This window comes from Scomber japonicus, chromosome 5 (assembly GCF_027409825.1).
Source record: "Scomber japonicus isolate fScoJap1 chromosome 5, fScoJap1.pri, whole genome shotgun sequence".
NCBI classification, from domain to species: Eukaryota; Metazoa; Chordata; class Actinopteri; order Scombriformes; family Scombridae; genus Scomber; species Scomber japonicus.
Window position 1 is genome coordinate 11,753,612 of NC_070582.1, and position 14,966 is coordinate 11,768,577.

The 14,966-nt window shown below is 39.6% G+C and overlaps 1 protein-coding gene across 1 annotated transcript; it reads left to right on the forward strand.

Annotated features, from left to right (window-relative positions):
• Positions 1-2,439: 2,439 nt before the first annotated feature.
• Positions 2,440-13,470, forward strand: LOC128358832 (transcription factor 12-like). The gene is made up of 12 exons (XM_053319226.1): positions 2,440-2,508; positions 4,937-5,036; positions 6,577-6,719; positions 6,813-6,933; positions 7,041-7,111; positions 7,491-7,587; positions 7,696-7,769; positions 8,448-8,624; positions 9,415-9,526; positions 9,680-9,824; positions 11,921-12,150; positions 13,328-13,470. The coding sequence occupies exons 1-12, from the start codon at positions 2,440-2,442 to the stop codon at positions 13,468-13,470; spliced, it is 1,482 nt and encodes a 493-aa protein (XP_053175201.1).
• The last annotated feature ends 1,496 nt before the right edge of the window (positions 13,471-14,966 follow it).

A 14,966-nucleotide genomic window follows, 5' to 3' on the forward strand; every position in this document is an offset into this window, starting at 1 on the left:
AGGCGCATGACGAAGAGCAATATGCCAACAACACTTGAAATGTGTGTTTGCAGGCATAGTATGCACAACAGCATGTCGTACAGTAAAAGGACAACCATGACTTTAACCAGCAAAGAGGTATATTTTTCTTTTCTTATTTTTCTGGTCACATCAGAATTTTTCTGGATGTTATATTTTTTTCTTTACATCATTTCAGCCCCTTGCTAATATATTCATTGAAATTGAATTTGATTACTGGGGACTGCAATGATGGTTTGATTGTGTAAATGAGTTTTTATCTATTTGCATGTATAAGTCTTAATTTTCTTTTTCTCTTCTTTTGAGCGTGCCTCCTTATTTATTTCCCTTCCATCCCCTTCAGTTGCTCTTTTTTTGGCCTCTTAATGGCCGACAACGTATCAGGGGGCCATCAGGACTGACATTCTTCATTGTAGAGCGTCATAAACAATGACATTTCAACCATGGGAAAATAAAGATATGCAAATTTGAACTCATTAACATTTGCATTACCTGTTTGAATAATCGCACTCCTGACAAGACTGCAATTAAGTAAGATTGATGCAAAGTTCAGGGTTAAGGGACAGTATATATTTGGTCTTGGATCATTTACCCAAGATGCGTGTGTGTATGCACGCTTAGTGTGTCAGAGAGGAGAAGTGATCTCTGTCAGTGGAAAAGGTCACTCAGTGGCTGCTGGTGTTCCTGGATTATTTGTAAAAAAAAAAAAAAAAAGAATCCTGAATTTTGTTTTACATTGTTTGTTTTTTGAGAGCATTTTATTTCAACCTATTTAACTCAATGAAAAGCGATCTAAGGATACTTTTCCGTCTAAAGAAAGAAAAATCAAGAAACGATTGTTCTGATGAAGATGAAGAGACTGACCTCGTAACCCAGTTAACACTAGCGTGGCTTGTCAGGATTATACTCTGACTTTAAGGAAACTGTGCAGACGGCACAGTTCACCTTCAGACTGAGCAAGATCAGCAAGATCAGGCTGCAGTTTCTTCCCACGGTGAAAACTGTAGTTGCCCCATTGTGGACCTATTGCTTATTAATAAATAAATAAGAACAATTTCACTCATTTTTAAGAATGGATGGTCCTTTATATTAAAAAGTGATTAAAAAAGACATTTAAACAAATATATCATGACAATTTTGACTGAACATCACCTATGCATTAAAAGCAATAGGCTGGCAACCACAGCGGACACTGAAATAAGAATAGATGTTATGGAAAGATTCCAAAGCACAGACTGTCTTCTGCAGCTCGTGCGTAAACACAGGCCTGGAAGTAAGACAATGTGTTCAACATAAAGACTTAGTGGGAACTATTTGATTGGATTCTATCCTGTAAATTAAATGGTTGCCAGAACAGTGTGCCACCCTGCAGGTCTGTGCACCACACCAACTAACCCTAACCCTAATGTAACATACAACAGATATAGTGTTGACACATCCTCCATTCTGACTGCTGAAGATTTTCAAAAGACATTTTAACGTATTTTAGGTAGTTTGCTCTCCAATAGTAAAATCTGTGAATAACCCAGCAATCATGACTTCATGACTGTGAGTGGCTCGTTATATACAGTTGGTCAGTGTACATTTAAGTCAAAGGGCAGCAGACAGTCTGCGGATCTTTACCTGACGCAGGTGGTCTGACTACTAAACTGTTATTCGTTAGTAGGTCAGACAGACTACTGTATAAATAACCATTAACCCAGCCGCTGGAGGAGCTTGCGATGCCACACGTGCCACGCAAAGTAAGTCTTGGTTCTATTTGTAAATGTGGGTCAGACAGGGGTGTGGTATCCCCTGTTTACTGGAAACCTTTACCTGTCTAACAGGAGTTAATCTTCATGTTGTCACTGCTACTCTCTGGTCCTTGAGGAGGGCTTTCTGGACTTGCTTGTGTATGATTTTACACTGATGACATAGGAATAGGAAGACACCTGAGCAATAAAATGTGTAGCCCTCACTGATGGTACCTTTCTGTGCTGTGGTTAAGGTGAGATCGGTTGGTCATGTGTGGGAGGGGAATTCCCTCATTAGTACAAGTTTCAGTTATTTTCATGATGACATTTTGCATTCCTTGACAGTCAACACACAGTAAACACCAAACACTACAACCAAACTGTGTATTTCTTTCTTGATAGAATTTGTTCTAATAAAAAAAAAAGAAGAAAAAAAAGATGCTCATAATATCCTGGACCAGGCATGAACTACAGTAATAGCATCAACCCTTGGCCACCCCTCCCTGCTACCAGGAATGGTCCAGCCCTTATTTGCATAAGTTGTCTGCGGGTAGCTGCATGACCAGCAGGGGTAGGTTAGGGGAAGGAGTGCATGTGGACTATATACACATGAGTAGAGAGACGGACTGACGAGCTGTGTGTGGGCTGTATTGTGAGCCTGGAATCTTGCACTGAACCAGACAGAGTTATGTACTGCACTCATCCTGTCTCTGGAACAGGCAACAACTCATTGATGTATTGCTACAACATGAAACCAGTGAGTACATGTCTTATGTTTATCTTGTCTCATTTTCCAGAGGAGATGTGACACTGTCAGTGTGTTTAGTGATGCTGCTGCTCAGATGTTCTGTTTGCTTGTTGACTTATATAATTCATCAGGAGTTTCCAGCTTTATGTGTCCACAGTGATTGAACAATCTATCTGACAGATGTGATCCAAACCTTTTAGCAGCAGGTGATGCATTTACCTTTGCAACCTGTATAAAAGTTAGGAGTATTATCACTTAACGTTGTCTCATTTATGTGATATCTGTTTAGTGAGGGACTTTAGAGGTGGAGGGAAATAGTTTTATTTCATTTGTATTTTATTTGTTTTAATGCATGTTATGTTGTGTTATGTGTGTATGTGTGTGTGTATGTGTATGTGTGTGTGTGTGTGTGTGTGTGTGTGTGTGTGTGTGTGTGTGTGTGAGTGAGAGGCAAAGGTTTAACATAGTTTCGAAGGTGTCATGTCCTTAGTTTGTGCTGCTCTAATTGTCATTGTCAGTGTCTTATTGAGTTTCTGTATCTCTAAACTTAATTTGAGCATCTTTGTGGAGTTTATACAATAATTGTTGCTCATGTGTGAAAGATCACTCTGTAGGCTTCTTTTTCGTCACTTGTTTGTATGTTCAAGGGATTCCCATTAACTGCATCTCTTGCAATTCTTCATGGGATTTCACACATTAATTCAACATTGTGTCAACCCAAATTCCAACTTGTCATGCATGACACCCGCAATAATGTTAGCATCCACTTAGTAAACACTATAACGCCTCACTTGTGGTTTTTATGTTGTTTAAAATGCACCGGGGAGACTTGTGCTTCCTGTTGGCTGAGCACCATGTAGTCAAGCCTCGCAGCAGAAAACATCTTGACATGAAGCAGATTGCTGCTATTTCTATTTGATTTAACCCCGCTATGTTAGAGCAGTCCCTCCACCACTGCAGCCATTATCAAAGGCAGCTTTGATCTCTGTGAGACTAACCATATCCAGACATCGTGGATCACAGAGGCAGAAAATTGGTTGCATGTGGCTGGAGTTGGCTATGGTGGAGCACAGCATAGGCCCTGAATAGCAAGTTGATATTTCACTGATCTAACCTGATAAATCTGTGTTTTTACAGTGGGAAGATAGTGTACCTGTTTGTTCTTTGTGTGCTGATTTATATGCACTTAAGATTAAAATAACTTTGGAAATATGTCTGATAGATTTGCAGAAAGGACACTAATGCACTCACACGCACTGATTCTTTCAAGTCTATGGTAGTTTTTGTTTTTAATTAGTATTCCTCTCTTCATTGTGGTCTTTATTTGCTGAAAAAAAAGTTTCTTATCATTTGTGATGCCATGATTGATGGTTCCTAAATCAATGCTATGCTAAAAGAGGATGCCATGGTGACGGCCCCTCTCCAGTGGGGGCCAGAGAGGGCGTGCTGGGGCGGGGGTGTGACCATTATTAACGGGTCGCCTGCTATGCTGATGGTAAGGAGGACAATTGGCTTTATCCTCCGCCATATGCTGCCCATGGCGGCTCAGACGGGCCCAGTGTCGGCAGGGGCTCCTCTGTTTGGCCTAGCCCACAATCACCATGGGACTCATGCCAGCCAGGGTCACGGCTGTGTGTGTGTGTGTGTGTGTATGTGTGTGTGTGTGTGTGTGTGTGTACATACTTAAGTGTGTGTGCCTTTGTGTGTATGCGTGTGTGTGCTTATGTGAGTGTGCTTGCATGAGCATACTCAAGAGAGTCTTTAATAGCCTGCTTTACAGAACTTGTCGTCCGGGTAACTGACACCCCATTGATGCTGCGCAGGGAGGTTTATTTTCATTTCCTGGGGCACATCAAAGCAATCGAGGGAGGTGCAGGTGCAGCCCAGACCTCTTGGTGTGTTTGAGTGAGTGAGCATGTGTTAGTGTGTTTTGTGTGCATATGTGCACTTTGTAGGCCTGTGCTTTTTACAATTATAAGAAAAAGCACACATTAGCAGAAGGTTTCTTAGATCTGTTTACTATTTACAATAAACCATCTCTCATACCAGTGTTGTCCTGTTAGGGTTAAGACTCAGTTCCAGGTTTCTTTCTGAGGACAAAGCGTGAGAAGGCCTGTTATTCAATTTTATTTGAGAGGGAATTGTATCCCAGTCTTCTGAAGCCAGCAGAACCTGATCATGATTAGGGAAGGGATTTCTCATGGTGAATGGTTCCTAAATCCGGATGAGGAGGTGCATGGATCTGCAGCTTATGGATTATCGCAATAGCTCTAAGTGTGCATCAGCGCTCTGCTTTGTTTTCATAATGCTGTTGCTTCAGCTTGCGCTCACAGTATTCATGCGTCTGTGTCAGTAAGATTAGTTTGAGTGATATGAATGGAAGGAAAATCATTATTCGATGTACTTTATTTTATGGTTGAAACTTGTTTTCCAACAGGTTTATGGGCAGTCTCCCAGTAATGACGACATCAACCAGAACTCATCCTCACACCCATCCAACAAGCCCCCCAGTAATGTGTTTGCAAGCACGTTCTTTGGTAAGCTCAAACCATCCAAAATGAACATGACCATCCATTACCATGCAGAGCGACACTCTAATATAACATTTTGCATAGCCCATTTAGTAAGGTGGAGCTCCAAGGACATTTACTAATAATATGAGTTTAATGATATCCCAAAACAGTCATTGAGTTGAAGTTTAATCAAATAACTGTGTGAACACACCAATGACCTGCCTTTTCTGCTTAGATTTATAAAGGGGGAACAATGAAATGTTCTGAAGTCATGTCAGCCTTTTCCAAGTGTATGCTCAAGGTCATGGCTCAGTTTATTCATCCATAAAATCATGTAAATTACAATTATCCCACCTTAAAGAAGTCTGACTACAAAATATAAGAAATAAACACTACACCACACCTAATATCAATAAAATAAAAACAACAAGAAAAACTCCACCATAAGCCTGTCATGCTCATGGGGGCTTTGAGACAAATGCTAATGTCAGCATGCTAAGACACTTACAACAACAGTGCTAACATGCTAATGTTAAAGGTGCAGTGTGTAAGATTTAGTGGCATCTAGTGGAATAGACTGGACAGAAATGTAATACTATTGATACATATGTATTATATTATAAACATTATAATATTAATTGAACATTGGTTTGAGATAGGGCCTTTCTTATTTTCCACAGGTTTTAGCGTGGCCACTGTAGGTCATCCTACATGCTTAGAGGGGGAGGGTCAGGGTATTCATTTGGTTACGATGCTCACCGCTAAATCCACTAAATCCTCCACACTGGTCTTTTAAGGAGGTATAATTCTTAACTTTAAAAAAGAAAAATAGATAGCTCTTTATCGTCATTGCAAGTATACAGTGAAACTCTGTTTGAGGAGTTCAATTGCAGCATAAAAATATAAAATAACACTAGTACACACACGAGACACGGAAGTCATACACAGTTCATTATTGCACAGAGCCAATTATTGTACTAAATCCATTATTGCCTTGTAAACCATCTTAGTTTGTCATGTTAGTATTTTCTAATTAGCACTAAAAACAAAGTACACAAAAGGCTGATGGTACTAATCCATTAAATAGTGGCTGAGATATTTTAGTCATTTTAGGTTAAAAAAAACAATGAAACAACAGCATAAGAAGTAGAACTAATATTAAATTGAAATTAGAGTTAATGTCTCTATTTAAAGTATTTAAAGACCATTCAAAACTGGACATATCCAATGAGTCTCTCTGCTCATTTCCACATCAATTATATATATATATATATATATATATATATATATATATATATATATATATATATATATATATATATATATATTTAAAAACAATATAGCAGTATTTCAGTAACATTGTCCAGTCTGATCAGGTGATTATGAAGCTGACATAGCACTCAAAATGAAGATGAGGAAAAAAACAGTGTTTGTAAATTAAATATTAGTTATAGTTTAACCAGTGAAATTGTTTCCATTGAGGCCACTACAGAGATTCATGGCTTGTCTGGCTGCTTGAGATGCTTTACCAGTTCAGGCTATAACATACACTTATCCATTTTAGAGGGGACGAGCAATTCACCCGACATCTGGAATGCTGTAAATGGGCTGAACCAGCAGGGCTATGAAGGTGCACTGGGAGCAGCCACAACCCACCAGACGCAGCCGGGGAGCTACGGCAGCCTGCAGCCACCACACGGTCACCTGGTGAGATTTTACCTCTGGGACCTTTAGAAGATGACAACGTAGCAATTTTTAAAACCCCTGTGGATTTGACTGTGTGTTTTGTTTACTGCTCAGGACTACTCCCCACACTCAGTGATGCCTGCAGATATGAACCGGGGTCTCCCACCAATGTCCACTTTTCACCGCAACACAGCGTCACACAACCACTCAATCAACACGTCAGACAACTCCACAGGTGAGGAAATGGAGAAATATTTCTCTCTTTTTTTATTTAAGGTGAAGGTTTCTTTTTCTGTTCATTGCTGTCATATTTTATTTATATGTTTTTGATTTTGTTCTCATTCTCAGGGAGCCAGAGAAATGTGTCAGGAGGGTCACAGACAGGTGATACGCTGGGAAAAGCTCTGGCCTCTGTAAGTATGCACCACCTTACTCCCATTAAACCAGCTCATCTATGCTCTGTTATGTTCAAAAAGTCAAGCCAGTGCATAAAACCAAGCCCTGAGAGCCCCAGAGGTATACTGCAAAAGGGAAATAGTTGTTCTTCCCTGCCAGTAACAGGCTAGTGCATATTAACAAAGGGCTACTCGCACGCTTCTGGACTTTTTATTGGCTGCTGACTAGTAAAATGACCAGAATTGATGAGTTTAGTTCAGATTACAAGCCCGCTCCAAAGGCTGTGGCAGCAGCTGTAAAACCCAACGCAGAAATGACAAGTTGTGCTTTTAAAATGATCCATGCCTTAGACCTACTCCTCCCCCTTCTTCTCGCTCTCTCCACGTCTGCTGCTAGATTTATTCACCCGATCACACCAGCAGCAGCTTCCCCTCCAGCTCGTCCACACCGGTGAGGTCTCCATCCCCACTGCCGAACGCTGCTGAGCCCACAGGTAAACTGTTAACACAAAACCTATAGGGGCTGTTCTGAGTGAAAAATTATTATTTTTTGTGTATTTCAATCCGTTCATGGACTATTTGTCTTGTTTTCTCATTCCTAGGTCCTAACATGTGGCCCCGGGGTTCAGTACAGGCACCAGTCTCACCACATTATGAGTCTTCACTCATATCACTGGTAAAAACCGCCCACAAGTTTATTTTATTAATGTTATATAGAGATAATGGATGGGAGGATGGATGGACATATAAATAGCTGATGGTTTAAACTCATGAGAGACAATGTAGGAGTTAGAAAGAATATATTTAATATACCATCCTCATATCTGTACTGTCAGTATGAATCTTCCCCCAGCTCACAAGTCATCATTTCCCTCAGTATAAAAACTGGAAACACAGGAAAACAGCTTGCCGCTCTCTATCAAAGCTAATCAAAATGTGCCCACCATCACCTCTAGAGCTCACTAATTAACATGTAATATCTTGATTGTTTAATAAACACAAAAAAAACAAAATGTAGAAATTGCAAGTTGTGGTTTCACAGGGTTTTATGTGCAGCACAATTTGCACATGGGTGCAGTGACATCCCGGAGTTTCCGCTAGAAGTTCCTGTGCCAGGCCAAAAGATAGAGCCAGGCTAGCTGTTTCCAGTCCTAATACTAAACTAAGCTAATCAGCTGGTGGCTATAATGTTATATTTAATATACAAATACATGTGTGGTATCAATCTTCTTATCAAATTCTCACTACAGTTCTGTTTTGTTCTCAAAAGACTGAAGTTTGCAATTTTCAGGATTATCGTAAAGGCCTATAGAAACGTAACAAATTCTAACTTTTTGACTCTTGGTGTCTTCAGTCTCAGGTGGAGGACCGTCTGGACAGATTGGACGATGTGATCCACGTCTTAAGGAACCACGCTGTCGGCCCCACAGCCTGCGTGCCCTCTGATATCCACAACCTGCTGAGCCAGACCCATCACGGCCACCCGGGATCTGCCAGCACTCTACCGCTCACCTGCCACACTCCAGCCATGGTTAACAAACATTACTTTGAAGTATTTAAGGATAGGAAGGACAGGGCAGCGTGTGTGGAAATGCCATGTCTGTGTGTGTGCGTGTGTGTGTGCGTCTGCTGGTATTCAATTTCAGGAATTTTCCACTCGCTACGTCTGCATGTTTTCCTCATGTTAAGGTTGTTGTCCTTGAAATAGGAAACTGAGCACAATGGGACAGAGTAGTGACGCGTCGGCCTTGTATGGAAAGCGTACAGTATGTGCAGACTCTAATTCCACCGTGGGGTGATGGGAGACGCCTGCACTCCCATTCCTGCATGTTTCCCTTTCAGCAGACCAGGGGATTTTAGCCCAGCTGGAGTGGAAGTATATGCAGGGGAAACGGGTTTTTAGTCTAATCCTTTGGGGGAGGGGGGTATTAAATTCTCTCACTTTTATTTTTCCAAATGATATGTCGGTTAGAAGTGAATCATTCCTGAAGAGAATTAGGGGTATGTTTAGGGAGCATACAGTAGTTTTAAGGGACGGATTAAGATGGTCTGAGATTAAATTAATTCTGTAGAGCGAGAGAGATCTACCCAGGGTGATGTCGGAAACCAGGGGGCAGATGTTGGTTTGTGACTTATTTGTCATTCGTTGATCTAAGAGTTGTATACTGTATGTGAATAAGCCAGGATCACTGTCTTTTAAGATTCATGGAGCCAAGGCTTCGTTTACCTTAAAGAATTCTTATATGCTGGAGGCTGAACTGTAGAGGTATTAATGCTTGGATATTACCCTTATCTCATCCTCTTCTTTGTGTGTCATAAAGGTTGAAGCTGTCACTATGAACAACAACCATGCAGCCTTCCAGAGCCGCACACAAAATGGCCACCCGTACCAAGTAAGACCGAGGCCCACACTTCATCAAATGCAGGCAGGAGGCAGAGGCAAGTCCATCGCTGATTTCACAAATTTTGACAACTTAGTTTTTAACTTATTTTATAACTATCAACGCTCAAGAGGTGTCACAAATTCATAATTGTTGCAGCTTTTTTTTTAAAATGTTGTGTTATTGGTGCACCCTGTAGGTTTAGGAGTCCAGGCTAATCTGGAGCTGAAGATGGAGAGTGGAGAGAGAGATGAGATGATGCACACCAATCACAGCCACAGCTCTGACAGTCAGAGATCAGATGATGAGAGCGAAAACAAAACACAGGGAGAAAACAGCTCCAGGAACAGGTAACTACACTCACTGCTTTAATACTTCCATCTCAGGTTAAAAAAAAAATCACACCTTTTCAGGAAAAAAATATTTTGGTGTGTAAAAGCAGCTGCTGAGTGTGAAAACAGTGTGAAACTCATTGTGCTGAATAAGCAGATTCAGGCCTTTGTGCTGAAACATGATAAATAATCTGCAATAGTAACGAGACAAAAAAACATTACTGAAGTAGCATTTATAGGTATTTTTTTTACAGATTTATGCACTTAAATATTGAATGATAGTATCAGTAGATTTCCAAATATGAGTCCCTCACTCAAAAGCAAGTATTACTTGCGATTCGTTTTTACTCATTTAAAATACTGTCAAACCCCCTGCTGTGAAGGACAGCTGTGTCCAGGGGAGCCTCTTTAGCTCTGGCTCATTTTTCATCTTCGTGTTGCATTGAGGTGCAGTAAATTAAATGAGGGGAAAAAAAGAGGAACAGGAGCAGCTGCTTTGATGTACAGTACAGTGGTAAAAACATAAATGGTGGAAAGGTGCAATGGTGGTCATGGGTTTATCAAGAAAATCCCAAAATTTAAGGGGACAGATGCTTATTCCTTACAAAATATAAATATAATTATGATTAATAAGTATTTTTAGTGTATCCTACCACAGTTAACTTGTATTACTAAACATTTACCACTGTCCTCTAGTCCCCAGAAGCAAAATTAAGAGAAAATGTGGAGAGTTTTCCTGTATCAGATTTATAAACCTGGTTTATGAATTTACAGTGTATTTATAAAGCCATGCTTGGTGATACAGTGCATACAGTACATCTTGGTCTGCATCTTCAGTAAACCTCTCAGATGAAATACTGTGTGTCCTGGTGTCTTTAGTTTCAGAGGTCCCTTCAGGCCAAACCTCTTCATGACATCAGCTCTGATATCCGAGTGCATGTTTTCTTTTAATCTACAGTCATAATCTAGTTGAGTGATATTGTTGCCGACATTTGTGGGTGACCTGCAGCAACATTTTTTCTAGTGATTTAAAAAAAAAATTCAAACTCGATGGGGCAATGATATAAAGGAAAACAATTGTTTAAAATATGACACAATGTGACACAAACTGCATTGGCTATGAATTATGGTGGAAGGAGTATTTAGGTTGTCTGTGTTGGAACAATCAAGAGGTTGTCAGACAGTATGAACACTGAAGCAGGTTTTGCTTGCTGTAATCATTCCTCTAGATAAGACTGTACATTAAAAGATCCCCTTAAAAAATATACACCTAATGTAAGTGAAAGAGATGCGGAGAGAGAGAGAGGGAGAGGGGAAAAAATATCCATGGTCCTCATTCTGTACAAAAATATAACATCATGCAATACTACAATATGAAAAAACTCCATTACAAGTTATTGTCCTTCTAAGTGGAGGTACAACAGTAGAAAAATGTACTTAAGCTATCAAAAGTAAAAGTTTGTTATGCAGAAAAATAGCCTCTGAAAATATAATATTATTATATATCATTATTACTGATTATTATTATGGATGCATTAAACTGTAAGTAGTGTTTTACTGTTGTAGTTGGTTGGGGTGGGGCTTATTCTATCTATTCTTTATGGTGTTGGAGACATTGCAATATTTCCCCCTGAAAGTTAGTGAAGTGAAAATTTCAACAAAATGTAAATACTCAAGTAAGTACCCTATTATTTAAGTACTGTATCTCCAATTACAGTACCTGAATGAATGTATTTAATTATTTTCCACCTCTCACTACAAAGGGATATATTTTTGAAAGTTAGCTCTTACAGTGAAAACAAAATGCTCTAAGGGGTTATTGACCAATTTATAAATGCTTGACTGAGTATATGAGCCTGTTGACAATGTACCATTTAAGCACTTTTAATAGAATAAATGAGAATATATCAGATGAGGAGTTACAATAACGTGATGTCAGCTCAGTGGCCAGCAGAGGGCACAGAAATCCACAATATAACTCAACACAACCCTCCTGTGTGTCTCTGATCCACTGAAGCTTTGACATGGATGAATTTGAAAATGAAATAGATTCAGAAAAAAACATTTAGGCGCACGCTCATCTCATGTTTTCTCGTATTTTCTTAATATTGCAGTATCCATGAGGATGAAGACCTGAGCCCGGAGCAGAAGGCCGAACGTGAGCGTGATAGGAGGATGGCCAACAATGCTAGAGAACGTCTGCGCGTGAGGGACATCAACGAGGCGTTCAAGGAGCTGGGTCACATGTGCCAGCTGCACCTGAAGAGCGAGAAGCCACAGACCAAGCTGCTGGTGCTGCACCAGGCCGTGGCGGTGATCCTCAGCCTGGAACAACAAGTCAGAGGTGAGTGCTGCAGGTTGAGCTGTGCAGGGGGAGCTGTGGGTCAAATAAGTAACAGACTGTGAAAAGAAGATAGACACCCTCAACTAGTGGTTAAGAGTTAGAATATTACAGAACATAAACTTAAGTTTGGCTAACCTGATCCAGAGTGAAATATTAACATCATATTTACTCATCTATAATTATTTATTGCTGTATTTATTTATTTATTATTGTAGAAGTTAAACCCACATTAATTTATTTGACATGACAAAAAACTGCATTTGCATAAAATTATTTAACATACCTTTATTATCATTATGCCCATTAAGACAATAAAGAGTCATTGAGCAACATTATCATTATTATGGATTCATGTGTGTGTCCACCTGATGAATGTAGGTCTAATATGTAGACTCCTTAAAGCCCAGTCTTAGTGTCTGAAGCAGTGTTATGTTTCTGGCACAACTTCATCTACATTCAAGATGCACAGAGAAGAGAAAAAAGTCTAAAGACGTGAAACATCCATCAACACATGTAATATGTAGAGCAACTTCATTGTTAGATCAATGTGTTTTGGCTTGTGGCCATCATGATGACGACCCTGATGAGTTATAAAGTTGTTTTGTAAACTGCAAAGTGTTGCCGGAGTTTTGACCTCTTCAGTCTGAAGTGTCCTCCACTGTGTTCACCAGCTCGTCTTTAACGTCTTTAACTGATCTTAATATGTTGGCCAGCAACTGATGAGAGCAGCGAGAATGAATCAGAACATTAAAGTTAAAACCAAAGCAATGAGCCGAAAGACTGAGAGAGGAACTTTTGGGCAGGGTGATCATTTCCTGTGTTTTCTATCACTATGTGCCACATTATTTACATGTTATCATTTGATACATTACTTAAAAAAAAACATTTATTAAGAGCTCTGAGTTTTGTCACATGTGGATGCATCAAAAAGAAAGACACTGTGCCACATTTAATTCACCACAACAATGATTTGTAATACACGTTAATTATAAAGCTCTAAACTGTGATATAAAAGTCAACAGCCAAAAAGGAATTCATGAGGTATTTTCTCCATAGATAAAAGAGGTGACATGCCAGTACATAGCGGGGATGGAAATGATTAATATCCACTTACTTACACACATCTCGGTATCTTTATTTAGTCAAACTCTAACCCATTGTTTGTTAAATCCCACAGAGAGGAACCTGAACCCAAAGGCAGCGTGTCTGCGGAGGAGAGAGGAAGAGAAGGCGTCTGCTGTCATGACAGATCCGCAGTCCATGCATCTCGCTTTTCATCCCGGTCTGACAGACCCAGCGAACCCCATGGGCCATCTCTGAGCATCTGATAATAACTACAAGCCCAAGTACTTAACAATTCCTATTAATCCCCATAATTTGATATCAGTTAGGGATATTATGTGTCCAAAATGAGATATTAAATGACTTTTAGCAAATAGGAAATCATATACTCAGAAATAAATGAATAGTAATACTTTTAACCCCTCTACTGATTTAAAAAAAGGGCTATCTCATCATTATCGCTGACATTTCTTTGTCTTTGATGTCCAGATGTTGAGTGAAGAGCATCCTTTAGGAGCATCCAGCTGTTCAGGACGTCCAGCGTTTCTTCTGAATTCGGACCAGAGCGGAGGGGCCGACCTCTCCGTTTGTAAAGTGTGATGCAGTCGAACAATCATCTCCTCGCTTCCCACACGGACTTCTAACTTTGTGCCTAAACTTACTTGTAACAGACAAATGCATTGTAAGCTGCAGACAGGTTTTTTATGTACATATTTTGTATATTTATTGATTATCTTTCTGTATTGAATGGATGAAACCCAGTTGTGGCAAAGTGTCATCTGCAGTTTCATTTTTTGCAGAGCCAGATGTATTTCTGACAGACTTTTACAGTGTATCACTATTTACCACGTACACTCGTGATCTCCACAGAGCTCAGAGGACTGACATTCCTACATGTGTGTGTTCAGACAACAGATTTCATTTGTCGTGTGTATGAACGTTTGAATTGTCGTGTGCGTGTGTGTGTGTGTGTGTGTGCGCACGTGTGCCTGTGTGTGTGCGTGTGCGTGCGTGTGTGTTGTAGGAGTTTGACCATTCTATGAATGAACAGATCTCCGAGAATGTTCTTTAACGTGTGGACGTCATACACAATATATTGAAGCTGTTCTGTTATTTGTATATTTGTTACAGATTTGTGTTTATAGCACTGTAAACAACGACACACTTCCTGAAACACTGGTGACAGAACCGAACACTTCTCAGTCTTATTCCTTCTTCTTCTCAGTGTAATTATTGCTCTTCAGATGTAGTCGCAGCTCTCTAATGGTTCTTTGCATGTTTTGAGTTTTTAATAGAACATTTTAATTTTTTTTCTAAGTTATGTAAGTTATCTTTTATACAAATATTGTGGATTTAATAATGTCCGTATTTGCTTTTGTCATTCTGATTTTATAAAAACCATTTTTGTGCAGTTTTACTAGATGTAGTCACATTTCTTGCTCTGAGCAATACAGCATTGCAGAATAATTGATGTCTTGTTTGCTTGTCACTCTGCAGAACAAATACTGTAATAAATAATAATCACAAATAATCTGAAATACTCCTATACTATGTACAGTACGTGTACAGTTTGAAGTAGCCTGCAGGCATGTGTCAAAATAATAATGTAGCAATAAATGTCTTTTGTTTTTTTAACAAATAATTTCAGTCTGTGTGTTATATGTTTTATTATAGAGGGTAGAACACACACATGCACACACCGATAGATAGATAGACAGACAGACAGACAGAACAGTAACTAGATTATGTGCAAA

Coding starts and splice junctions, on each gene's coding strand:
- LOC128358832 (XM_053319226.1), top strand. CDS start 2,440: ATGTACTGCACTCATCCTGTCTCTGGAACAGGCAACAACTCATTGATG. Junction 7,588..7,695: donor GAACGCTGCTGAGCCCACAG/GTAAACTGTTAA, acceptor TCTCATTCCTAG/GTCCTAACATGTGGCCCCGG. Junction 7,770..8,447: donor AGTCTTCACTCATATCACTG/GTAAAAACCGCC, acceptor TGGTGTCTTCAG/TCTCAGGTGGAGGACCGTCT.